Source organism: Ornithorhynchus anatinus, chromosome 20 (assembly GCF_004115215.2).
Source record: "Ornithorhynchus anatinus isolate Pmale09 chromosome 20, mOrnAna1.pri.v4, whole genome shotgun sequence".
Taxonomy (NCBI): Eukaryota; Metazoa; Chordata; class Mammalia; order Monotremata; family Ornithorhynchidae; genus Ornithorhynchus; species Ornithorhynchus anatinus.
Window position 1 is genome coordinate 26,669,464 of NC_041747.1, and position 24,231 is coordinate 26,693,694.

At 51.0% G+C, this 24,231-nt stretch overlaps 1 protein-coding gene across 5 annotated transcripts in view; it reads right to left on the reverse strand.

The window, feature by feature from the left end:
- The window catches only part of LOC100081595 (N-acetylated-alpha-linked acidic dipeptidase 2-like), a 35,137-nt gene that overhangs the window by 3,845 nt on the left and 7,061 nt on the right, over positions 1-24,231 (reverse strand). For 4 of the 5 annotated variants that reach the window (XM_029048584.2, XM_039914981.1, XM_029048580.2 and 1 more), the window contains 15 exons: positions 22,509-22,614; positions 21,538-21,724; positions 19,691-19,792; positions 17,580-17,705; positions 16,429-16,615; positions 14,749-14,842; positions 11,868-11,966; positions 10,278-10,363; positions 9,725-9,844; positions 8,789-8,871; positions 7,483-7,546; positions 6,583-6,650; positions 4,720-4,811; positions 2,141-2,231; positions 554-818 (listed from right to left, as the gene is read on the reverse strand). In XM_029048584.2, the coding sequence (XP_028904417.1) occupies positions 554-818; positions 2,141-2,231; positions 4,720-4,811; positions 6,583-6,650; positions 7,483-7,546; positions 8,789-8,871; positions 9,725-9,844; positions 10,278-10,363; positions 11,868-11,966; positions 14,749-14,842; positions 16,429-16,615; positions 17,580-17,705; positions 19,691-19,792; positions 21,538-21,724; positions 22,509-22,540 (1,696 nt within the window). In that variant the 5' untranslated portion in view covers positions 22,541-22,614. Of the gene's footprint in view, positions 1-553; positions 819-2,140; positions 2,232-4,719; positions 4,812-6,582; positions 6,651-7,482; positions 7,547-8,788; positions 8,872-9,724; positions 9,845-10,277; positions 10,364-11,867; positions 11,967-14,748; positions 14,843-16,428; positions 16,616-17,579; positions 17,706-19,690; positions 19,793-21,537; positions 21,725-22,508; positions 22,615-24,231 lie in introns of those variants that run through there. The other variant, XM_029048583.2, reaches the window with a different exon arrangement.

Genomic DNA, 24,231 nt, shown 5'->3' on the forward strand with positions numbered 1-24,231 from the left:
GTTTCCTCATCTGCAAAATGGGAATTCAATTACCCCTTCTCCCTCCTACTTTGACTGTGAGCCCCATATGAGATCGGAAAGGTGTCTGAGCTGACTAATTTCTATCTCTAGACTGTAAACTTGTGGGCAGAGAACGTGGTCTGTCAAATCCGTTGTACTGTAATCTCCCAAGCGCTTCGGTTCAGTGCTCTCCACATGGCAAGCGCCCAGTGAACGCCACCGACCGACTGATCTCCCCCAGCGCTGAGCCCAGTGTCCGGTACGTCGTATGTACTTAAATATTGAACACGGGCCTGGGAGTCGGGGAAGACCTGGGTTCTAATCCCAGCTCTGCCACACGCCTGCTAGGTGACCTTGGGCAAGTCGCTTAACTTCTCTGTGCCCCGGTTACTTCATCTGTAACGTGGCGATTAAGACTGTGAGCCCCATGTGGGACAGGGACCGTGTGCGCCCCAGTGCTTAGAACAATGCCTGGCACGTAGTAGGCGCTTAACAAATACCCCAGCTATTATCACTACTACTGACGATAGTGATGATAACGAATCTCACTTACCGAACGACACTCCATATTCCTTAACTCGTGGCTCATGTTTCTTGGACAGATTATAGATCCCGGAGGCATAGTTCGCTAAAGCCCCCGCGTAGTCTTGACAGTCGAAAGGGATCACCTTCGAGTCTGCAAGTTCATACACTAGCCCGCCCCGTACTTTGGAGACGGCGAGGTGCTTCGCGAATGTGGGATCGTAAAACTGCTCTACGATCTCAAACGTCTCGTAGATGGTGTGATAGACCGGATAGTTGCTGAACTTGTCCGTTTTCTACGGAGGGGGAGGAAGCAGAGGGAACGTGTATGTCAGATCCAAACTGGTTTACATAAGCAAAGGAGACTGCAGAGTGAAGGCCACATAATAACAATAATGTTGGCATTTGTTAAGCGCTCACTATGTGCAGAGCGCTGTTCTAAGCGCTGGGGGGAGATACAGGGTCATCGGGTGGTCCCACGTGAGGCTCACGGTCTTCATCCCCGTTTTCCAGATGAGGTCACTGAGGCCCAGAGAAGTGAAGTGACTCGCCCACAGTCACCCAGCTGCCAAGTGGCAGAGCCGGAATTCGGACCCATGACCCCTGACTCCCAAGCCCGGGCTCTTTCCACTGAGCCACGCTGCTTCCATGTCGGGCCGAGATGAAACCAACTCAAAGCACAGACTCAAACAGCTCTCGTCTCCCGGTGCCGGCTGATTCGGAGGGGGCCCAACCTGTGCAAAACTCAGCGCGTGCAGAAGTTCTACTGTTTATTATTAATCGTATTTATTGAGCGCTCACTGTCTGCAAGGTACCGTATTAAGCGTTTGGGACTGTACAGTGTAACATCACGCTCATGTACGAGCTCACGGTCTAGAGAGTTTTCACTGCACTGGCTAGCTTCCCCTACGGGAAATCTGCTTTCGTGTTTGTCCCCCACCCCCGCTAGACTGTCGGCTCCTTGAAGGCAGGCACCGTGCCTACTAGCTCTACTGAACTTTCCCCAGTGTTTAGTGCAGTGCTCGTCCCCCAGCGCGCAATATTTGGTATCTGTGAAGTGCTTAAACGTGTCCGCTTGTAAACCGGGTTGGACACGGTCCCTGTCCCAAACAGGGCTCTCCGTCTTAATCCCCACTTTGCAGACGAGGTCACTGAGGCACGGAGAAATGAAGTGGCTTGTCCAGGTCACACAGTAGAAAAGTGGGGGATCAGAACCCAGGTCCTTCCGACTCCCAGGCCCGGGCCCCAGCCATTAGTCCACGCTGCTTCTCAGCGTGGCTCAGTGGAAAGGACAAGGGCTTGGGAGACAGAGGACATGGGTTCTAATCCCGGCTCCGCCACTTGTCAGCTGTGTGACTCTGGGCAAGCCGCTTCACGTCTCTGTGCCTCAGTGACCTCGTCTGCAAAATGGGGATGGAGACCGTGAGCCCCACGTGGGACAACCTGATACCTCGCACCTATCCCAGCGCTTAGAACAGCGCTTGGCACCACAGTAAGCGCTTAACAAATACCGTAATTATTACTACCACTGACTGACTGACTGATAGTGCTGGGAGATCACGTCAGCAAACCGGAAGCATCAACCAAAAATTTTAGTCTGGCCAATAAAATGACTTACCCTATTCTTGGTGTAACGGACTCTAGCGGAAGCAATTCCGAGCCTCTGGAAATACGCTTCAAAATCGCTTCCAGATCCCAGCTTGTTGATTCTGGAGGAGGAGAAGAAAGAGCAGTCGGGTCAGCGGGGTGGGAGAGGTCAGCTCTGAGCGGTCAACGGAAAAAAGCTTCTCGCCCTTAGAGGAGCAGCGTGGCCCTAGCGGCTACAGCCCGGGCCCGGGAGTCAGAAGGCCCTGGGTTCTAATCCTGGCTCCGCCCCGGGTCTGCTGGGTGACCTTGGGCAAGTCGCTTCTCTGTGCCTCAGTTGCCTCAGTGGGGATTAAGAGTGTGAGCCCTGTGTAGGTCAGGGACTGTGTCCAGCCTGATCCGCTTGTATCTAACCCAGTGCTTAGTACAGTGCCTGGCGCATAGTACACATTTAACAAATACCATATTGGGGGGGAAGAGGAAAAGGGGGGGGGGAACCATTCGGACCCAGCCTAATGGAAACGTGCTGACGTTCCCCTGCGGGAACAAGCCTATTCCGTGCTCCTTTTTCGGGAACAAGGCTTTGGGAGCCAGGAAAAGGGACTCGATCCCTGAATCCAGAAACTGAGCATTTAATACAATTCCAGCCTTGGCCCGTGTGAGCCGCGACTCGCTGGCACCAGCCGGCGGCCAGCGCGAAGCTTACACGCCGCAAGGACCATCCCCAAAATGAAGGCAGAAGAAAGGGGGGGAAAAAAATAAACCGGCCGCAGAGGAAAACCAGGCACCAGAACGTCGGCTTCATTCAATCGGCATACTCCAGGAAAAACGGTTGAGTTGGTGGGTGACAAAATGAGGGCTCCTGTTAAACAGCCAAACAAGGCCATCGCCTGCTTTCCACTTCATCAGCGTCAACTTCCATTTAAACGATGGATGAATCTCCAGAATAAACATCCGGGGGCATTTACATATCGGAAGGCCAAGTAATAACCAGTAAGGCAAGCCCGGCCCACAGACTGACACCGCAACAGACAGATGGTGTTCTAGAGCTCCCCCGAAGGGATGCGGTTTCGCTGAACAGAACCATCTCCTTTCTTCTCCCGATAAACCTCCGCCTGGTGAACTTCAGTATCACCCTGGGCGGCGCCGGGAGAGGCGGAAATCCAGGAGAGCGAACGCCAAACGGCACGGCGCTCAGTCTGATGGGAGACGGACGTTCCCCGTAAGTCAGTATTCGACGTATCGCTACGCGTGCGTACGTTATTAATTGTTCTTAGAGAATCAGCGTGGCCTAGTGGAAAAAACACGGGCCTGGGAGTCAGAAAGCCCCGGTCCTGATCCTGGCTCTGCCACTTGTCAACGGTGGGACCTCGGACGAGTCGCTTCACCGGGCCCCGTCTGTAAAATGGGGACTGAGGCTGGGAGCCCCATGTGGTTTTGCTTGTATCTACTACCCCAGTGCTTAGGACAATGCTTGGCACATAGTAAGCACTTAACCAATACCGTAATTATTTTTCTTTGTGTTGCTCAGCCTAACCCTGGTGCTCACAGGGTCCGTCGGCCATTTAGCAGCCCCGTGAGCAGGTCGTCTCTGAATCAGGAGGCTGCTCTGCACATCAGGCTTCCCCCACGATGGAAGACTCGGCGCTAACTCAATAACACTTAAATACCATCCGGACGGTTTTCAAGATCCGATCTGGTTCCCGACTGTATTTTGCTTGCCCTCGTCTCGCCGGCTACGTCTAGCGCTCGGCTGTCTGTTTTGGCCCCGGCGTACGGATGCTTAAACAACTGTCCGGTGACTCCTCACTCCGATTTCCCCACCGATATTTTTATGCCTGTCTTCCCTTTTACAGGGAATGCTCGGTGAGAGCCGGAATCACGTCACGTGCTTCGGTCACACTCTTAGGAACAATGATGGCATTTGTTAAGCGCTTACCATGTGCAAAGCACTGTTCTGAGTGCTGGGGAGGATACAAGGTGATCAGGTTGTCCCACGTGGGGCTCACAGTCTCAATCCTTATTTTACAGATGAAGTAACAGAGGCAGAGAAGAGAGGTGACTTGCCCAAAATCACACCGTTGGCCAGCGGCGGAGCCGGGATTTGAACCCATGACCTCTGACTCCCAAGCCCGGTCTCTTTCCACTTACCAGCGCTCAATAAAAAGCACCTCTAGTGCTCCGGGAACCCCTGAAGAGTCGTCCCCCACGACTGCTGAATTATCAGCTTCCGCCAGCCATGCTAGACAAACAGAACCACTTGGCGTGAGCCCAATAAGCTCGCTGTGGGCAGGGGATGTGTCCGTTTATTCTTACATCGTACTCTCCCGAGCGTTCAGTACAGTGCCCTGCACCCGGCAAGCGCTCAATAAATGCGACAACGGAAGAACGCCACTGAACGAATCCCTGAACCGCCCCTTCTAGTCAGCCAGTTGTATTTAGCGGGCGCTTATCGTGCTTAGACACCGTACTAAGCGCTCGGGAGAGTACGGTACGACGATATAACGGGCACGTTCCCTGGCCACAGAGAAAATGCGTGTCGGTCCCCAGCCAGAGTGCCTGAAGCGATTAATGAGAAGCAGTGAGCCTAAAAGGTCACCGGGCAAACGTTACCTGGGCACTTCCTTCCCCTCGGGGGACGGGTCCTTTCGCAGCCAGCTCTCATAAAGGGACTTGCCTTTGTAGCCATCATCAGGACTGGGCACCTGGTGAAAAGACGCCGAGGCTCAACCTGGAACTGGTTAGGTAGCCACGACGCTTATTAAAGCAACCCCTGCTAATGCCTGAAGGGTAGGGCCCGCATCTGCCAACTCTGTCGTCGCGTACTTTCCCAAGCGCTTAGTACAGTGCTCTGCCCCCAGTAAGCACTCGATAAAATAAATTTCACCGATACGGGCTGCTTGATTTCAAAAGCGAGGGTTAAGGCGAAAGCATCATTTTAAAGGCCGGAATCGGGGACAGCACGGACGTGGGAACTTTCGTGACGCTTGCCCCGTTAAAAAGGATCTTCAAATCGCGCAAGTTTATTGGGAAAATCTCCACCTAATGCCGTGATACCCACTTTAGGGCAAATCAATTCACGTGCTCTGCTATTTCTGCACTTCCTCTTCCTTGCTGTAAATTATCAGGTGTGGACGTGTGAACTTCAGTGACGTCTGCCCCGTTAAAAGGATCTTTTATCACCCGAGTTTATCGGAAGAATCGCCACGTAATCCTGTGACACCCGCTTTAGGGCAAATCAATTCCACATGCTCTGCTGTTTCTGCACTTCCTCTTCCTTGCTGTAAATTATCACGTGTCTGTCTTTCCCTTTGGACTCTGAGCTCCTTGTGGAGAGGGACCGTGTCTTCTAACTCTTATTTACTGTCCCAAACAGTACAGCGCCGAGCACGCGGTTGGTGTTCCACTGATATAACTGGTAGACTGCAAGCCGCTTGAGGACGGGGATCGTGACCGACAACTCTGCCGTATTCTCCCAACCGCTCAGTACAGTGCTCTGCACTCCGTAAGTACTCGATAAATACCACTGATTGTACTCTATCGCTTAGGACGGTGCTCTGCACACAGTAAGCATTCAGTAAATGTCATCGATCGATTGACAGATACCCGCAGCCCTCTAAAAGGGAGATGGGCTAGGCAGACAGAGGGCTGTGGGTCCACCAGCCAGGCAGATTCCGCATGAACTGGGCTAGGGCGTCGGGCCGGCTCGAGTTATGAGCGGCAGTGGCTCGCCCCCTCCTCTTACCGCCTGCTCACAGCACGGCAAGACAGCGGGTCACTCAAGGGATGAGACCAAACGCCCACTTAGACCGGCTTCCCTCTTAACCATGAGGATGCCGTTCAGGAAGCATTCACTCTTTGCCAAGCACCGGGCTAAAGGCTGGGGTAATACAAGGTAAACAGATTAGACACAGCCCCTGGGCTCCCAGCTTAAGGGAGAAGGACAACAGGTATTGAATCCCCATGTCCCAGAGGAGAATACTGAGGCTAGAAGAGGCAAGGTGACTAGCCCAAGGTCATACAGCAGGCCAGAGACGGAGCTGGGACTAGAAACCGGATCTCCCGTCTCTCAGGCCCGTGCTCCTTCCACTGAGCCGTGCCACCTTTCTGTAAGCGCACTGTGGGAGGGGCATGTGCTGTACTCTCCCAAAAGTGCCCTACATACACTAAGCATTCGATAAATATGATTAATTGATGGGTTTTTCTCCCCACTGTGCAGGAGGTAGAACCAAGGATAAAGGATCAGTTGGTAGGAAAGGAGTCCTGCCAGCAATACTGTACTCCCCTAAGTGCTTAGAACAGTGCTTTGTGCACAGTAAACGCCCAATGAATACCACCGCCTCATTGATTCTCGACCCTGCTACCTGTGTGGCTCAGGGGGCTATTTAAAGTGGCCACAGTCAATTCGGGGCTCCTGATGGCAAAGGGCCCCCAAGGCCCAGGGCGGGGGGGGGGGGACCGGGGCCGTGGTGGTACCTCTCTGGTCAGCTGATACACCAGCCGGTAGAGAAGGGGGGTGCAGTCGACCCGCAGGGTGTAGTTCCCTGAAAACAATCACAAATGGGGAGAGCGATTTATCCCGCGTCCACCGCTGCATTGTTCTTAGAAACACGCATATGGGTCAGGGATGACGGTCCCCGAGAAATTCAAGAGGGAAATTACGTTCACAATTAAAAGGAAGCGGATGCACATATTAAATAATGGGGAAGAATACCAAGTCATACTATCCTAGGAGAGAAAATGAGAGACCAAAGGGAGGCGAAGAGAAAGGCAGAGCCACAGCGAGAACTGACATAAAACTGACAGACTGACATAAAATCCTGACCCTCCCTTCCTTCCCTTCCACCTGCCGAGAGACAGAAGTTGGGACCTTCCATATTCAACAGGGGGTTCTACCTTCGAGGCCTAAAGGGCGTCCTGTGCTTATGAGATGGGATAATACACTTTGTGACATGAAACTTCTTACGCATCCATTTCCACAGGGAGGAAGTGGGGGCTCTACCCCTGGAGAATTCAAAGACGTTCTCTGTGCGGGATTCAAGTCCCCACAAAGAGCATTCTGCCACTTTTCTGCCGTGTGCCCTTGGGCAAGCCACTTCGCTTCTCTGTGCTTCGGTCACCTCGTCTTTAAAACAAGGATTAAGGCCGAGCCCCGTGTGGAACTGGGACCGTGTCCCACCTGATTCGTTTCTAGCTACTTTAGCCCTTAGAACAGTGCCCGGCACATAGTGAGGGCTTAACGTGAACCACGATTATTAAAAAGAGGTAGAAGACTCCCAACTTCACTGATCTCCCTAATGGGACAAAGGTAAAAACGACCTCTAGATCCTAATCCTGTGCTTTAATGCGGATTTTCTAAGCAAAAATGGGAGTTACCTTCTATGGCTGAATCCGAATTAATGTAAGCCACGCTTCGCTCCTGCAGGATTCTGGCATTCTCCTATAAATGAAATATAGGCAGAACTGTGTTAGTTATTATTACCGTACAAAGTGATCCGTTGATTCGGTGAAAATAGCCAGCGACCTACAACAGAATGGCTGTCCTCAGCAGTGAGCTAGAGATAAATAACTGTGGAGGAAGCCAGCCAACACACCATCTCTCCAAACACCCCGCAGCCACGGGCAGAGATAAACCAGGATACGCCAACCATTGGTTTGCCCCAGGAACCGGTGAGCACTTCTGAAACGAGACATCTTTTCCTCAGAAGGGAGACACCGTCAAAATAGAAAAGACTCTAGGGACACTGTAGAAAATGGTGTCATTTGTGGTGGTCTACAGTGAGTTTTCTGGTTTGGACCTTTTTCCAGGGTGAATACGGAAATGCCGACTTCTATAAATCAATAGCTGGTCAGCATTTGGGGCAGCTCAGATCTGAAACGACGATCAAAAATGCGCACCAATCGTCATAAGATGATCATGAAATGTGTTTTATCTCCTGTCCTTATACACACTCTATTTGTGAGTGTGCGTATATATACACATGTCCCTACAAGCACACACACACACTGAATTTAGATCTGCCTTTGTACCCCATTATATTGAAAGCTTCTTGAGAGCGGGGACCAAATCTGTCCCTCTGCTCCATGCTCCCACCTGCCTGGTACAGTGCTCTGCACACAGCAGATGCTCAATAAACACGAATCAATGAATGGATGAAAACAAAATACTCCTGTGCTCTTCATTCGCCCGCCTTCCTCCAGATTTAGGATGCTGTTTTTTTTTTATGGTAATCGTTAAGCGCTTACTCTATGCGCTTACTATATGTCAAATACCGTTCGAGGCGCTGGGGTAGGTGCCAGTCAATTAGGTCGGACACAGTCCCGGTCCCGCGTGGAGCTCACAGTTTACGTAGGAGGGAGAACAAGTAGTCCCATTTCATAGTTGAGGAAGCCGAGGCACAGAGAAGTCAAGTGACTTGCCCAGGGTCACACGGCAAGCAAACTGGCAGAGCTGGGATTAGAACCCAGGTCCCTCTGACTCCCAGGCCCACACTCTAGTCACTAGACCATGCTGCTTAGCAAAAGGGACTTTAGGTGCGGTGCCTTGAGCTTTACAATGCCAACGAGTCATTGTAGCGCTTAGAACAGTGCTCTGCACATAGTAAGCGCTTACCAAATGCCAGCATTACTAAGCATTATTATTAAACAAGGGTAATGACCAAAAGTGATTTTCCTTACTTACTTCAGCCCACTCTGTGGAACCCAGGAGTCCAAATTCTTCTGCATCCCAACTAGCAAAAATAATCGTCCGCTTCGGTCTCCAGCCTGCAATCATATACGCAATCGATGGTATTTATTTAGTGCTTACTATGTGCAGAGGGCTTACTACGTGCAGAGTACTACGTGCAGAGTAACTTGACTTACTTTTAAAGACAGGAAAATTGATAACTTCTTTCCAGATACCCCAGAATCTCATTTCTGCACTTCTCCCTTAATCTCCTTCACCGAGTTATTTTAGTATTATCACTACTACTGCTACTACTGCTGCTGTCATTAAGTGCTTATTTGTTAAACCTCGCGATAGATGCTTGGAGCTCACAATCTGTCCCATCCCCACTTTCAGGTGGAGAAAAAGGGCCAGAGAGGGCAAGTGACTTGTCCAAGGACCCACGGTAGGCCAGAGAGGAGCCGGGATTTCAACCCGGGTCTCCTGGGCCCCTAGTCTCGTACCCTCTCCAGAACGCCAAGAGCACAGATAACAAATTTGGACTGGAACTGGCTTAAGTTTCTCCTCCCTGCCCTGGGCTGACTCCTCAGCCCTCTTCTGGAGCGGAGCAGGGAGCAAGAAGCCATTACCACAACCACAGAAGCCACGGATTCCAGGGGCAGGCAAGAAAAGGCAATGTGGGAACGGAATAGCAGTAATAATTTGCATCCGTTCAGCGTGTGCTAAGGGCCAAAGCAGATCAAATACAAGCAGAGCGGACCCAGTCCCTGTCGTACCCAGGGCTCACGATCTAGGAGAGTAGGGGGATGGGGTGGCTTCTGGAGACTCTGAGGGAGAATCACGCTGAAAACGAAATAGCAACTCCCCACAGATACACAGAGCAGGAAACCGACCCTGGCCGCTCACGGATGCTTTGGTCACCCACCGAACCGTCACCCTTTATCCGTTTACCTCCTTGCACCATCTTCCCGAAGCTCCGGGCGATCTCTTGGAGAACGGCTGTTCCGGTGGTCGGATCGATGCCGCCAAATACCCAGGAATCTCGGTGACCTCCCAGAATAACGTACCTGTCTGCAAGTATAACCACCATTAAGGTACGTGTTAAGTCCCTACCGTGTGCTTACCAAGCGCTGGGGCAGATGTGAACTGAGGAGAATGGGAACCATGTGGAAATCGACTGAATATATTCGTTGAGCGTTTCTGGGGTTATTTTATGGTATCTGTTAAGCCCTTCCCATATGCCGAGTTCTGTTCTAAACGCTGAGGTAGGTACGAGGTAATCAGGTTGGACCCAGTCCCTGTCCCATTTGGGGCTCACAGCCTAATCCCTATTTTATGGAGGAGGAAACTGAGGCCCAGAGAAGTTTAGTGATTTGTCCAAGGTCACACAGCAGACAGCAGCAGAGCTGGGATTAGAACCCAGGTCCTTCTGACTCCCAGGCCCGTGGTCCATCCACTAGGCCACGCTGCTTCTGCAGCCAGGCCTGCAGAGAGTGATGCTTACCTGGTTCCACTGCACCTCTGATGGTTCCAATCACATTGTAAATCCTCGTTATTTTATTGTAGTTGTGGACATGCATTCTCACCTTTCTGCAGCAGCAAACAAGACGATAATATTATTTCTTAGAGGGGGTGGTCGTCAGGATGAACAATTTCTTCTTTGCCTTTTTAATCCCCAAATTTGAGGTTCTTCTCTAAGTAGCTGGTGGTAATAAAAACTAAAAAGCTCCTCACAGGAGCTAAATGGGACACTATCGATCCATCAGTGGGATTTGTTGAGCCCTTTCTATATGCAGAGCACTGTAACTAAGCATTTGGGGGAGTACAGTACAGTAGAGTTGGTAGACACGATCCCTGCCCACGAGGAGCTTATGGTCTGAAGGGGGACGCAGACATTAAAGTCAATTACAAATAGGGGAAATGGGAGACCATGCGGATATGCACCTAAGTGCTGTGGGGCGCATAGCAAGTGCTTAGGGGATACCGATCCAAAAAAAAATTTAGAAAACCTCAGAATCAACTTGCACTCATTATAACAATATGATAACAATGACTCCCTCCAGTGAGTAGGATTGGGGGATAATTGAACAAAAACGACTACAGGGCACTTCAATGGTGCGTGAGCTTCAATCGATGATATTTACTGAGCGCTTACTACGTGCAGAGCACTGCATTAAGCACTTGGGAGAGTTGACGGCAACAAAATGAGCAGACCCGTTCGCTGCCCGTAACGAGCTTACAGCCTCGTGGCCCAGTGAAAAATTCTCTCACATGGAAATTTCAGAATTGACAGTGAAATGGTACAGCAATCCCACTTGAAGCAAATGACTATTTTTCCTTGCTGTTGTTGGTGATTTCCATCCAAGAAGTGGGTAAAATAAATTAGAGGATAAAAGTAACAGAGTAATCTGCTTCTGACACACAGAGGGAAAAGGTATATATACGAATATAATCGCCTGGCGGCTTTGATTAGCTCTAGAAAGGAGTTGGAAGAAGGTTGCGCTTCCTTATCAGTGAAAAACAAAGAACCACGTACTTATCCGTTTTGGACAGAATCTGGAAGTTCCTAATTTGTGGTGATTTCCTACATGGAAATTCGAAATGGCTGTCAAAGCCAAAAGCGTCTTCAATGAATGTATAGATTTGTGCCCAAAAAGGAAATCAAGGGTGCAGCCCATAAAATCCCTGCTCCAAATACCACAGACTAAAAGGGAATCTTCCAGAGAAACACCTCGATAATACAGTGTCGCTTATGTTACGTCTGCATGTTTTTTAAGAAGGGAATTAAGGTGGAAAGAGTAAATATTTCTACTAACTTTCGATGAGGGCAGAATTAAACGCAAACTTACAGTAAGTAGTAAGCTCTAGGAAAAAGATCCATTATATCGTATATATTGAGCGCTTACTGTGTGCGGACCACCGTACGAGGGAGAGTGCAATACAAAGCTGGTAGACACGATCCCTGAATACGATGAACTTACACTCTTAAGGGCGCTGTACAGTCCAGAAGGATTGGATCAGATCGGACGCAGTCCCCGACCCAGACCGTGATTCCACGGGAAAGGGAGAGGGCTGGGAAGGAGGGAGGGCTTACCGAGAAGAATCTTCGCCCACAAAGCCAGGCCCAATGTTATAGGACACATTCAGGTTTCCCTTCCAGCCACTGTCCGGTGGAGGAGGCCCGCCCATGTTGCTGAGGAGAATAACAGCAGGACAAACAAATCACTGATTAACCTCACTTTCTAAGAAAAACCAGCCTGCTTCCTAAGGAAATTCGCTCAGCTTCCTGCCTAAGCCAGAAAGAAATGTTATCATTACTTCTTCTGAGCCCCGCCTTCCCTCTGCTACTTGGGGTTGCTAACAGAAACCGAAGTCCGAAATACTGCCTTGGAAGGGGAGGGTACCATGGAGGGAGGCCACGGGAGGGAAGAAGCTAACAGAACCGGTGAAGGAAGGCAGGGAAGCTGGAAGGGATATTCCCTCGGTCCTCCGGGAAGTCTTTCGGATCATCTTGCATCTTTTCTGGTGCTTAGAGAAGTGCCTGATATATAGTAAGCCCTTAAATGCCACATGCATTCCCTAACTTCGCACCCGCGTTCACGTCCACCGGGACTTTCCACTTATGTCCAGATCCTTATACGCTGCTACGTCCCTTCCTGTAATGTATTTTAATGTCTGTCTCCCCAAGGGGACTCTAAGTTCCCTTAGGGCAGAGATTGTGTCTACCTCCTCTACTGAACTCTCCCAAGCGCTTAACACAGCGCTCAGCACACAGTCACCATTCAGTAAATTTTACCACCGATTGATTGTACTGTTTACTGCCTGTTGAGCACAAAAGTCAAAGCCAGGAGTGGTGGAGAACCAAAAAAGAAAAAGAAAAGAAAATCGGAAAGTTTAGACCAGCTCAACCTACAACTTGTGACACTCGGATGACCTTAAGAGACAAAATCCCTGTACACTCCGACTCCATTATATTAAAATATCAGAGTGGCTACCAGCCTAAATCTAGGCGATCAGCTTACGGGCTTGATAGTCTTTCTTCTACATTTTGCCTCCACAAATTTAGGAAATAACATGCAACTCCCCTAAGCACTCTGCGACCTGATAAAAATCTGGGCACTTCATTACCTTCCCGTTAGATATGCAGCGAGGACTGAGCCCCACACTACGTTACAATAACTGCAGTCTCAGTGGATGTTTACTTTCCATTACCGCCTAATGTTCATTTAATTTAAGCCTGAAAACTGGGGCAAACTGCCGAATAATATTGCTTCAAATCGTGTGCCAGAAAGTCCACGCAGCTAAGATAATGAGCCTCACTGTCCCAACCCCAATCCCTAAAATGCTATCAATCAATAAACCGCTGCGGGAAATGCCTGAAATCTGGGCCACCCACAACAGAATGCTATTAACATTCGTATCACAAATACTTGAAAAATGTTCTGCAATCCCATCTGTAAAGTGTTCCAACTTGCACAGTATCCCTGTTTCCATTTTACAAACGAAGAAAGGGATAACGAAATCTCTGTTCGCCTGGCTTATAGGGCTGGGATGAGGACGGGGACACCAATTAATCAATCAATCGATGGTATTTAATTGCGTGCTTTACTGTGTGTAGAGCACTTTACTAAGCGCTTGGGAGAGTACGATACGCACAGTTACTAGACACATTTCCTACAATTTCTCTCCCCACCTTCAAAGCTTTACTGGAGGCCCATCTCCTCCGAGAGGCCTTCCTTGTCTAAGCCCTCCTTTCCTCTTTTCCCGCTCCCTTCTCCTTCGCCCTGACTTGCTCCCTTTATTCATTCCCCCTCCCAGCCCCGCAGCACTTAGTGTACACATCTCTTATTCATTTCTATTAGTGTGAATAGAAATTCACACTTATTCCCCTCTACACCTTAAACTCACAGTGGGCAGGGAATGTGTCTTTTTTCTGTTATAACGTACTTTCCCCAAATGCTTAGTACATTGCTGCGCACACGGTGAGCGCTCAATAAACACGATCGACTGCCCGCCTCCAGTGAGCTTACTAGAAATAGAAAACACACAACAGCACAGCAGACAATTCAGGAGGCTTTAAATAACTCTCTGGTAACGTGCAATCGTTTGCAATCGTTAATCCCGGTAAACACTTGAAGGAAGTGGGCAGCAATTTCCCAGCTCTCTGAATTCAGAGGCTGGCACGCTTGTATGTCTGTCACCTGACAGTTCTCAACAACTGATAATTCTAATCTACTTGGCTAAATGGTGGGCTGGTTGGCCTCTGGAAAGGCCAGAGACACCTGGGAAATAAAGGTGAGCGACTAGGTCCAAAAAGCATTCTTCTTAACAGACAGCACCACACACATTCACAGGAGAGGCAGAGGTAAGGAGGAGGAACAGAGTGGTCAGAAAAAAGATCAAAAAAAGCAAGAGCGACGCTCCATTTCTTACGCCTTTGGAAAAGAGGACACGACACGCCAAAAATGCTTCCCCTTTGTTATTTTCCCCTACAAAAGGGTCCTTTAGGCAGATAAAGATGTTGCACTTGGTCAATGAGGCAGAAGGACATTCGTTTTAAATTAAAAGGTGGAAATTTGGAATCAAAGCATTAACCTGCTGTCCAACTACAAGCCTGGACTTCAATGGATGGTATTTATCGAGCACTTGGCACGTAAAGAGTACTGTACTAAATGCTTGGGAGGATACAACACTACAGAGTTGGGAGGCAGGTTCCCTGCCCATGACAAGTTTATGGTCTAGATTAAGTGGAAGTGCGACTGGACAACTGCTGAGTTGACGGAGATTCTTCTCTCGGCTCAGCCACATGCGACCTTGAGCCGACTGCTTAGACTCTCTGAACCTCAGTTTCCTCATGTAGGAAATGGGGATAAGATACCTACTTTCCCTACCTCCGACAGGGGAAGGGACTGTGAACAATCTGCTGATTCTGTAGCTCCCCCAGCAACTGATACCATGATTCTACAAAACCGTACCGTAATAACTTTGCTGCATCGTGAAATCCGATGGGATGAACAGGAATTTTGGGGATTCCGACACCCTCGCCGACCTCGTGCCTGAAGGTGTATTCTGCAAAATGAAGAGCATGTGATGTGGACTACGTCTACTTTCTTCTTGGTTGCGTCCCGTAACATTTTCAAGGTAAAGCAGTCCATGTTGGCAAGGTTGTGAGTGCCTCGCTTTTTCTTTATTCAGCTACCCTCAATTTTCAATGACAATTAAAGATCACTTTGTCGTTCAACAGGAAAACGATGCAACTCCCATACAGGAAGTCTCCCGGGAGGTAGATAACCGGAGAGAGCCAGATGAATAGGGAGGGGGAAAAATGATAATATTAGGGTGTGCAGAGAGAGACCGTTTCTTCGCATACGATGAAAGGTACTGTTGTTTCCCCTAAAGAGCTTTAAGACCTCCTAGACACATGACCTTCCAGGCAAAGCTAGCTAAAATTAATATAGATTATATTTCTTAGGATGTTGTAATAGATTATATAATAAAAAGATTGGGTTTTTTTCCCTCCCCCTCTAGACTCTGAACTCTCTGTGGGCAGGGAATGTGTTTAGCAGCTCTGTTGCTCTGTATTCTCTCAAGAGCCTAGTCCAGTGTGGCTCTGCACACAGTAAGCGTTCAGTAAGTACAACCGATCGATTGATTGAAAGCTGTGCTGGGGTTTGGATTCACTGACCTGATTCCTGGGAGTTCACAGCCTCTATTCTTGCCTGGACTAAAAGCCTGAGCAGCATGGCTAGTAAAAAGAGTCCAGGCCTGGGAGTCAAGAGGATCTAGATAGTAATCCCAGCCACGTTATCTGATTACTGTGTAACCTTGGGCTCTTGAGGAGCAGCGGGGTCTAGTGGAAAGAGCACAGTCCTGGGAGTCAGAGGACGCGGGTTCTAATCCCGGCTCCGCTATATGCCTGCCTGCTGGGTGACCTTGGGCAAGTTGCTTAACTTCCCTGTGCCTCAGTTACCTCATATGGAAAATGGGGATTCAATGCCCGTTCCCCCTCCTACTTAGATTGGGAGCCCTGCGTGGGACAGGGGCCGTAGCTGACCCGATTACCTTGTATATTCCCCAGCACTCGGAACAGTGCTTGGCACGTATCAAGCGCTTAACAAATAGCACAGTTATCACTACCCCGGGCAAGTCACCTAAATTCTCTGTCCCTCAGTTTTCCCAGCGGGAGATTCAGTACCTTGTCTCTCCCCCACTTAGAGCTGTGAGCCCCAGGCGGAACTAGGACCCGCGTCCGAGCTGATTATCTTGTATCTTCTCCACAATTTAGATTAGTGCTTGAAACACAGTGAGCACTCATCCAATACCACGGTTATTATTACCACCTTGGGCAAGTCACTTAACTTCTCTGTGCCTCCGTTTCCCCATCTATAAAAGGGGGATTCAATACCTGTTCTCTCTCCGACTTTGAACCGTGATCCTTATGTGGGACCAGGACCGTGTCTGACCTGATTATCTCGTATCCACTCCACCGCTTAGTTGCCACACAAACCTCACACCTGGTTATGAAATATCATTATTTCCCAGGCTAAGCTCTTTTCCCCAACATCCCCCATACTCAGGGTGTCCCCGCTGTCTCACCGGCAGAGAAACGGCCTCCGAGGCACCTCCCGGGATGGGAGGGTGAGCCCGAAGCTCACCTTTGGCGGGATATCCTGGCGTGAGGGGGTCACCGGCCCCGTTGAGATTCAGCACGTTCCCCCTTTGGGCGGCATCTCCGGGGAGGTTCCAGCCCTTCGGGTAAGGTTCCACGCCGGGCGCGCTGTAGTCAGCCGGGTCCGAGAACAGGATGAGCCCCGAGGCTCCAGCCTGCATGGCGTTCTTCACCTGGGCAGCAGGAGGAAGAAATGGGACGTAATAATTACAATAATAATAACTGTGTTATTTAAGTGCTGACTATGTGCCAGACACTGTACTAGGTGCTGGAGTGGATAGAAGCAAATCGGGTTGGACGCAGTTCCCGTCCCCCGAGGGGCTCGCAGTCTCAATCCCCGTTTTACAGACGAGGCCCAGAGAAGTGAAGTGACTCGCCTAAGGTCATACGGCAGACGAGCGGAGAGCCGGAATTAGAACCCGTAACCTTCTGACTCCCAGGCCTGTGTTCTACCCGCTACCCCGGGCAGCTTCACATCGGCCTCCCTGACAAGTTCCCTCCATTCTAGCCGGGAAGCCCCACCCCACCTTGAAGACTTGAGTGGAGATTAAAATGAGTTCCCCAAAGTCCTCTTCTCTTTAGCCTGTTCTGTCAGGGGGCGGGGAGGAAAGGGGAAAAAGAATATTCTCTAATGCTAATAATAATTATGACACTTGTTCATCTGTGCCAAGCACTGTTCAAAGTGTTGGAGTAGATACAGGTTAATCGCGACAGTCCTTGTTCCGCATGGGGCTCACTCTCTTAATCCCCATTTTACAGTTGCGGTATCTGAGGCACAGAGAATAATAATAATATTAATGGTATTTGTTAAGCGCTTACTATGTTCCAGCGCTGTACTAACCACTAGGGTTACTGGATTGGACACAGTCCCTGTCCCACATTGGGCTCACAATCTCAATCCCCATTTTACAGTTGAGGTAACTGAGGCCCGGAGAAGTGAAGTGGACTTGCTTAAGGCGGAGCTGGGGTCAGGACCGAACCCAGGACCTTCTGACTCTCAGGCCCATGATCTATCCCCTAAGCTACGCTGCTTCTCTAAGTGTACTTCACATTCTGGAAGAGCTTCCCTATTTGCAGTTTGAAAGAGGGGTCTAGTTTCCTGCCTCTACCAGGTTATCAAAGAGACAGAGCCATTACTTTGTTCCCTCTGAAGATTTTTCCATATCGAGCAATAACAATCTTGCCGGTGCAGTTGATATTCATCTCCCGCTCTAGTTTGAAAAAGTCCTCAGTCCGAGCGTAGTTCACGTATATGAGATCTCCCTGTGAAAGCCAGAGGTTTAAAAATTAACCGTTGGGATGATGAGGTGAGCGGGAGCATTCCCCTGTAGCACGTTGAACCAGAGGCAGGCCCGAACCACCGAGACCGTTTCAGAAGACGGGCCCAGCCCACAGCCCAACAGCAAATACTGCTGTGACGAGACCGTGCCGCTCAGTAGCTTAGGTTTCAAAGTTGTTTTCTTTTTTTCCGCTGCTCTAAAACCTCTGCTCCACCAGGAGGATCCTGCAGCTATGGCCTTCACATTGATAACACCACTAATTGTGGTATTTAGTAAGAGCTCACTGTGCATCAACAGCGTGCTAAACACTAGGGTAAATTATAATCGATTTGCATTTAATAATAATAATAATAGTATTTGTCAAATTCTTAGTCCGTGCCAAGGACCGTACTAAACGCCGGAGTAGCTGCGAGGTAATTGGGTTGGACGTAGTCCCTGTCCCACGTTGGGCTCACGGGCTTAATCCCCATTTTCCAGATAAGGTAATAATGTTAATAATAATGTTGGTAGTTGTTAAGCGCTTCCTCTGTGCAGAGCACTTTTCTAAGCGCTGGGGCAGATACAGGGTAATCAGGTTGTCCCCCGTGGGGCTCACAGTTAATCCCCATTTTACAGATGAGGTAACTGAGGCAGAGAAGCGAAAGTGACTCGCCCACAGTCACGCAGCTGACGAGTGGCAGAGCCGGGAGTCGAACTCACGACCTCCGACTCCGAAGCCCGGGCTCTACTTGCCCAAGGTCACCCAGCAGACAAGTGGCAGAGCGGGGACCAGAAGCCAGGTCCTCCAACTCCCAGGCCTGTGCTCTGCCCATTAAGCCACGCTGCTTCTCCCCGTGCAGGACACCGTACTGAACGATACTAAGTCAGTAGACATGAACCCTGCTGACGAGGAGCCTGCAGCCTGCAGGAGGAGACAGACATCAAAATAAGTTCCACACAGGGGAAAGAGTAAAGTATATGGTTTTGCACATAAAAGTCCCTATCCCACGTGGGGTTAAGAGGCAAAATGTGAGAGAGAGAGCAGGTATTAATAATAGTGTTGGTATTCGTTAAGCGCTTACTATGTGCAGAGCACTGCTCTAAGCGCTGGGGTAGCTACAGGGTCATCGGGTTGTCCCACGTGAGGCTCCCAGTCTTCATCCCCCTTTTACAGATGAGCGAACCGAGGCCCAGAGAAGTGAAGCGACCCGCCCCCCCCGTCGCACGGCTGCCAAGTGGCGGAGCCGGGATTCGAACCCACGACCTCTGACGACTCCCAAGTCCGGGCTCTTTCCACTGAGCCACGCTGCTCCTCTATCCCCATGAGGTAAACAGATGAGCGGAAAGGCCTCGGGGCTGGGAGTCGGGGAACCCGGGTTCCCCTGCCATCTGCCTGCCGTTCCCTCGACCGAGTCACTTCCCTTCTCGGAGCCTCAGTTTCTTCAACTTTAAAAACGGGGATTAAATACCCGTCCTCTCTCCTACTTAGTCTGTAAGCCCCTCCTGGGACAAGGACCGTGTCCAACTTAACTTGTATCTATCCCGGCTTGACGCACGGTGAGGGCTTAATGAACACCGTAATAACAAATGAGGTACATCCTGGGCCCTGCCGCTCAGAGTCACAGAAATTTCCGGAACGTTTCCAGTTTAAGACGCGACCGGAGGTCCATTCGGGACACGCGTTTACCTCGCAGGAAGAAACTGAATAATCAACCGAGGATATTTATTGAGCGCTAATGTTCAGCGCAGTGTACTAAGCACTTGGGAGAGTACAGCAATTAGTAAAGTGCCTATAAAATATAGCCAAGGGTCCTTGCAAGAGGTTCTGCGGGCTCAAACGTCAACTGAGCTGCTACGCTCATCCGAAGTCGGATTAATCTCCTTGTCGTTTCCCAAGGGCAGAATCGGTGGGTTTAGTCCTCTAGGGAGGATTTCATAGGCGTAAACAAACGCCTCGGGACTTCGCAAAACGCCAGCTCTCCCCCTTACCTCAGGCGTGCCTCGGGCGGAGAAAGCGTTATACGGAGGCACCAACTCGGAGACGTTTCTGTATCCTTCTGGAGGCAGTTCAAAGAACGAGGTGTTTAAAATCTGGCAAGAATTCAAAGAAGAGACAACTCTGAAGCAAAAAGGTTCTGACGTTATTCGAGTGGCGCCATGACGGCTATCGGGCTGGGAAGCTTTCCTATGATCTAACACCCCAAACCGGACTCTCGGTCGGTTCTGTTTCGGTCAGGCAAGAATTCTGACGGCCTCTTTATAATGTTGGTATTTGTTAAGCGCTTACTGGGTGCGGAGCACTGTTCTAAGCGCTGGGGTAGACACAGGGGAATCGGGTTGTCCCACGTGGGGCTCCCGGTCTTCATCCCCGTTTCCCAGATGAGGGAACTGAGGCCCAGAGAAGCGAAGCGACTTGCCCACAGTCACGCAGCTGACAAGTGGCAGGGCTGGGATTTGAATTCATGACCTCCGACTCCAAAGCCCATGCTCTTTCCACTGAGCCACGCTGCTTCTCTAATGTGCACGGGTGCTAACTTCTCCGACTGGACCGCCCGTCGGTGGCACTATTTATTTCTATTAACGTTTGTCTCCCACTCCAGGCTGTGAGCTCACTGTGGCGCAGAATGTGCCTGTTTAGTGTTGTATTCTACTGTCCCAAGCGCTTCGGACAGTGCTCTGCACACAGAAAGCGCTCAATAAATACCATCAAATTAAACTGGATTGAGTCTCAGTGAGAGACTACACCAAGAAAGCCACCGTCCTGGGTCTTTTCAGTCCTGACTCTCAGGCTTGGTTCTGTAAGAATACTAAAATGGTAATAATAAAAATGTTGCAAGCTCCCAAGCGCTTAGGACAGTGCTCTGCACACGGTAAAGCGCTCAATAAATATGACTGAATTAAATCGGATTGAGTCTCAGTGAGAGACGACACCAGAAAGCCACCGTTCTGGGGCTTTTCAGTCCTGACTCTCAGGTCTTGTTTTTAATAACGAGTCTGGTATTTGTTAAGCGCTATGTGCCAGACACTGTACTAAGCGCTGGGGTAGATACGGGATAATCAGGGCGGACACGGTGGCTCTCCCACATGGGGCTCACAGTCTTATTCCCCACTGTATAGATGAGATAACTGAGGCACAGAGAAGAGCAGTGACTCGTCTGAGGTCGCCCGGCGGAAAAGTGGAGGAGTCGGTAGTAGAACCCAGGTCCTCTGACTCCCGGGTCCGTACTCTTTCCACCAGGCCGCATTGCTTTTCAGCGTTTTGGGGTAATGGAAGCCGGGGGGGGGGGGTCCACCTTAACAGGGGAGCAGTCGTTCCCCTCACCTCCACGGACGCCCCACGCTCGAGTGAACGGTCAGAGAAACGTTCACAAGATTACACTTCGCCGATCCAAGAACTGAAAGGACGGACCGTGACCGTCGACAGGCAGAGGGGCAGCGCTCGAAAGAAGGCGGTTTTAAAGGAAGACACCTCTTCTCCTGAATAATGAGGCGATTCAGACGACTGACTGACGTCACCTTCTGGTTTCACATCAAAGAGAAGCAGCGCGGTCTAGCGGCTAGAGCGCAGGCCTGGGAGCGAAAAGGGAACCGGGCTCCGGTCCCGGCTCTGCCACGGGCAAGTCGCTTGGCTTCTCTGCGCCTCAGTTACCTCACCTGTAAAATGGGGATTGAGACAGTGAGCCCCACGTGGGACAGGGACCGGGTCCACCCCGATCGCCTGGTCACCGACGCGCTTAGCCCAGCGGCCGGCACCCGGTAAGCGCCTCACAAATACCGTCAAATGAAGATCAATGCTAGCAGATTTCGGCAACAGCCAGAAAAGCAGGCAGATTCACCTCAGCCCCGTGCTCCTCCACGACCGAAATGTAATTGGGATTGCTCCCGTTGGGAAAGGACAGGAGGACATCGTAGGCGACCAGCTCGGCCGAGTCCAAGCCGAATTCCTTCCACTGGGCCTGGATTTGCCTTGCGAGTCGCAAGTTCTGTTCTGTTCCTGCCGGGTGAGGGAACTTCGTAAAGGAACTGAAAAATGAGATCGAAGACAGCCAGTAAGCAGGAGATGGAGCCTGGTGGAAAGAGCCCGGGCCTACAAGTCAGAGGACCTGGCTTCTCCTCCCAGCTCCGCTACTTGCCTACGGGTGACCTCCAGCGAGCGCCCGGCACGTCGGTCTCCTCCTGCAAACCCTAAGTTCCTTTATTCGATCCGTATCTATTGAGCGCTTACTCCGTGCGGAGTGCTGGGGAGAGTACAGTAGAACGGTAAGTGACGATGACGGCATCTGTTGAGCGCTTACTGTGTGCAAAGCAGCGTTCCGAGCGCCGGGGAGGATACAAGGCGATCAGGTCGTCCCACGTGGGGCTCACGGTCTTCGTCCCCATCTGACAGACGAGGTCACTGAGGCGCAGAGCGGCGAAGTGACTTGCTCAGAGTCACGCGGCTGACAGGCGGCTGAGCCGGGATCCGAACCCACGACCTCTGACTCCCAAGCCCGGGCTCTTTCCGCCGAGCCACGCCGCTTCTCAACGGACACGTTCCCTGCCCACGGTGCGCTCACAGTCTGGTTCCTTGGGAGCAGGGAGCGTATCTACCAAGTCTAGTATATTGTGGCTCCTCGGACACTTAGTACAGCGCTCGGCACACAGTAAGCACTCGATAAATACGGCTGAAAAATCTCCCCGTCCACCCCCTGGGCACGATCGGTTGGGGTGCCGGAGAGGGTCACCGTTGTCATCTCCAAGATAGTTTCAGCTTAAATCGAGAGTCACGTAATCGTTTTCAAAAAATAACATCAAACATCAGGTTTACCGGAGAAAGTGCTTTATGTTCTCGGCCTTCATTTGAGAAATCAGATCCCACCGTACGTTTAGATCGGACAGCGCGGCAGTGTCTTCGGAGGGCTTAACCAACCAGCCTGCAAACGTAAAAATAACCCGTCGCCAAGAATCCCCTTAGACTGGGAGCCCCGCGCGCGTCGGGGACCGAGTCTGATCTGATGGTCGGAAACCGCGTGGCCTAGTGGAAAGAATGCAAGTCTGGGAGTCGGGGGGGGATCTGAGTTCTAATCCCGGCTCCGCTCCTTGTCTGCCGCATGACCCAGGGCAAGTCGCTTAACTGCTCTGCGCCTCAGGTTCCTCATCTGTGAAACGGGGATTCATTCTTACTCCCGTAAGCCCGTCGGTGGGCGGGGACCGTATCTGTTGCCCATCTGTACCTTCCAAGCGCTCAGGACAGTGCTCTGCATATAGTAAGCGCTCAACGAGTACTACCGAATGAACGAACGAACCAATACGTGAGAGTGTCAGTGCCACGAGGGATACGGTCCGTGTCCAACCCGAATACCGCGTATCCACCCGGCGCTTCGTGAGAAGCAGCGTGGCTCGGCGGAAAGGGCACGGGCCGGGGAGTCGGAGATCCTGGGTTCGAATCCCGGCTCCGCCGCTCGTCAGCTGTGTGACTCGGGGCGGGCCACTTGACTTCTCTGGGCCTCAGTTCCCTCATCTGTAAAATGGGGATGAAGACTGTGAGCCCCACGACGGACGACCTGATCACCCCGGATCCTCCCCAGCGCTTAGAACAGTGCTCTGCACATCGTAAGCGCTTAACAAATACCGACGTCATCATCACGGTGCTCGACAAGATAAGGGCTTCACAGATGATTATAACAATAATATTACACTGCATCCACCCCAGTGCTCGGCACACAGTAAACACGTCATGGTGATGATAATAATGGTATCTGCTAAGCGCTTACTATCTGCCAAGCGTCGTTCTAAGCGCCGAACACTGTTCTAAGCACCGGATAATGACTGCAGTCTTTAAGCCCTCATCACGTGCCAATCACTCTACTGGGCACCCCGCGGGGCTCGCGGTGAGAGAACGGGGGCACAGAGCAGTTACTTGCCCGAGGTCACCAGCGGGCAGGTGACAAAGCCGGGATCACAACCCAGATCCCCCGAGACTCCCAGGCCGGAGCCCCCTCCACCAGGTCACGTCGCCTCTCAACAGACCAGGCTGCCTGGTAACCGGTCACCGCCGTCATCATCGCGCCGACTACGGAAACCACGGAAACGTCTCGGCCGGCTCGGAGATTTGTCCTGAGCGGTAATTAAACCAGCATAAATACGAGCTCGACTATATCGTCAGAGGAGGGACACGGGTCGGTTATCGCACGCTCCCCTCCTCTCCTTCCCGGCCGCCTCTCCACCCCACCGCCCCCCCCCCCCACCTCTTCCGTCTTGTCACACCAAGGCTACCTCTGCTTCTGTCACGTGACGGACCCCGAATGCTTTCTTATAGACCCCCGGATCACATTTCCCTAGGACTCAACGAATCCTTATCGACTCTGAGCCCGCTAGACACGTCGTAACTTCTGGAATCCGAAAGGGGCTGCGGGATTTTCCCTCATCCTTTTTCGCGATGCACTTCTGTTGGCTGGCCACCTCTGCTTTCCGCTGTGTGCTCTGCGGTCAGGGTGCGCGTGGGGGATGCCTGCCCCGCGTGAGGGACCGGGATCCGTCCAATCTGGTTA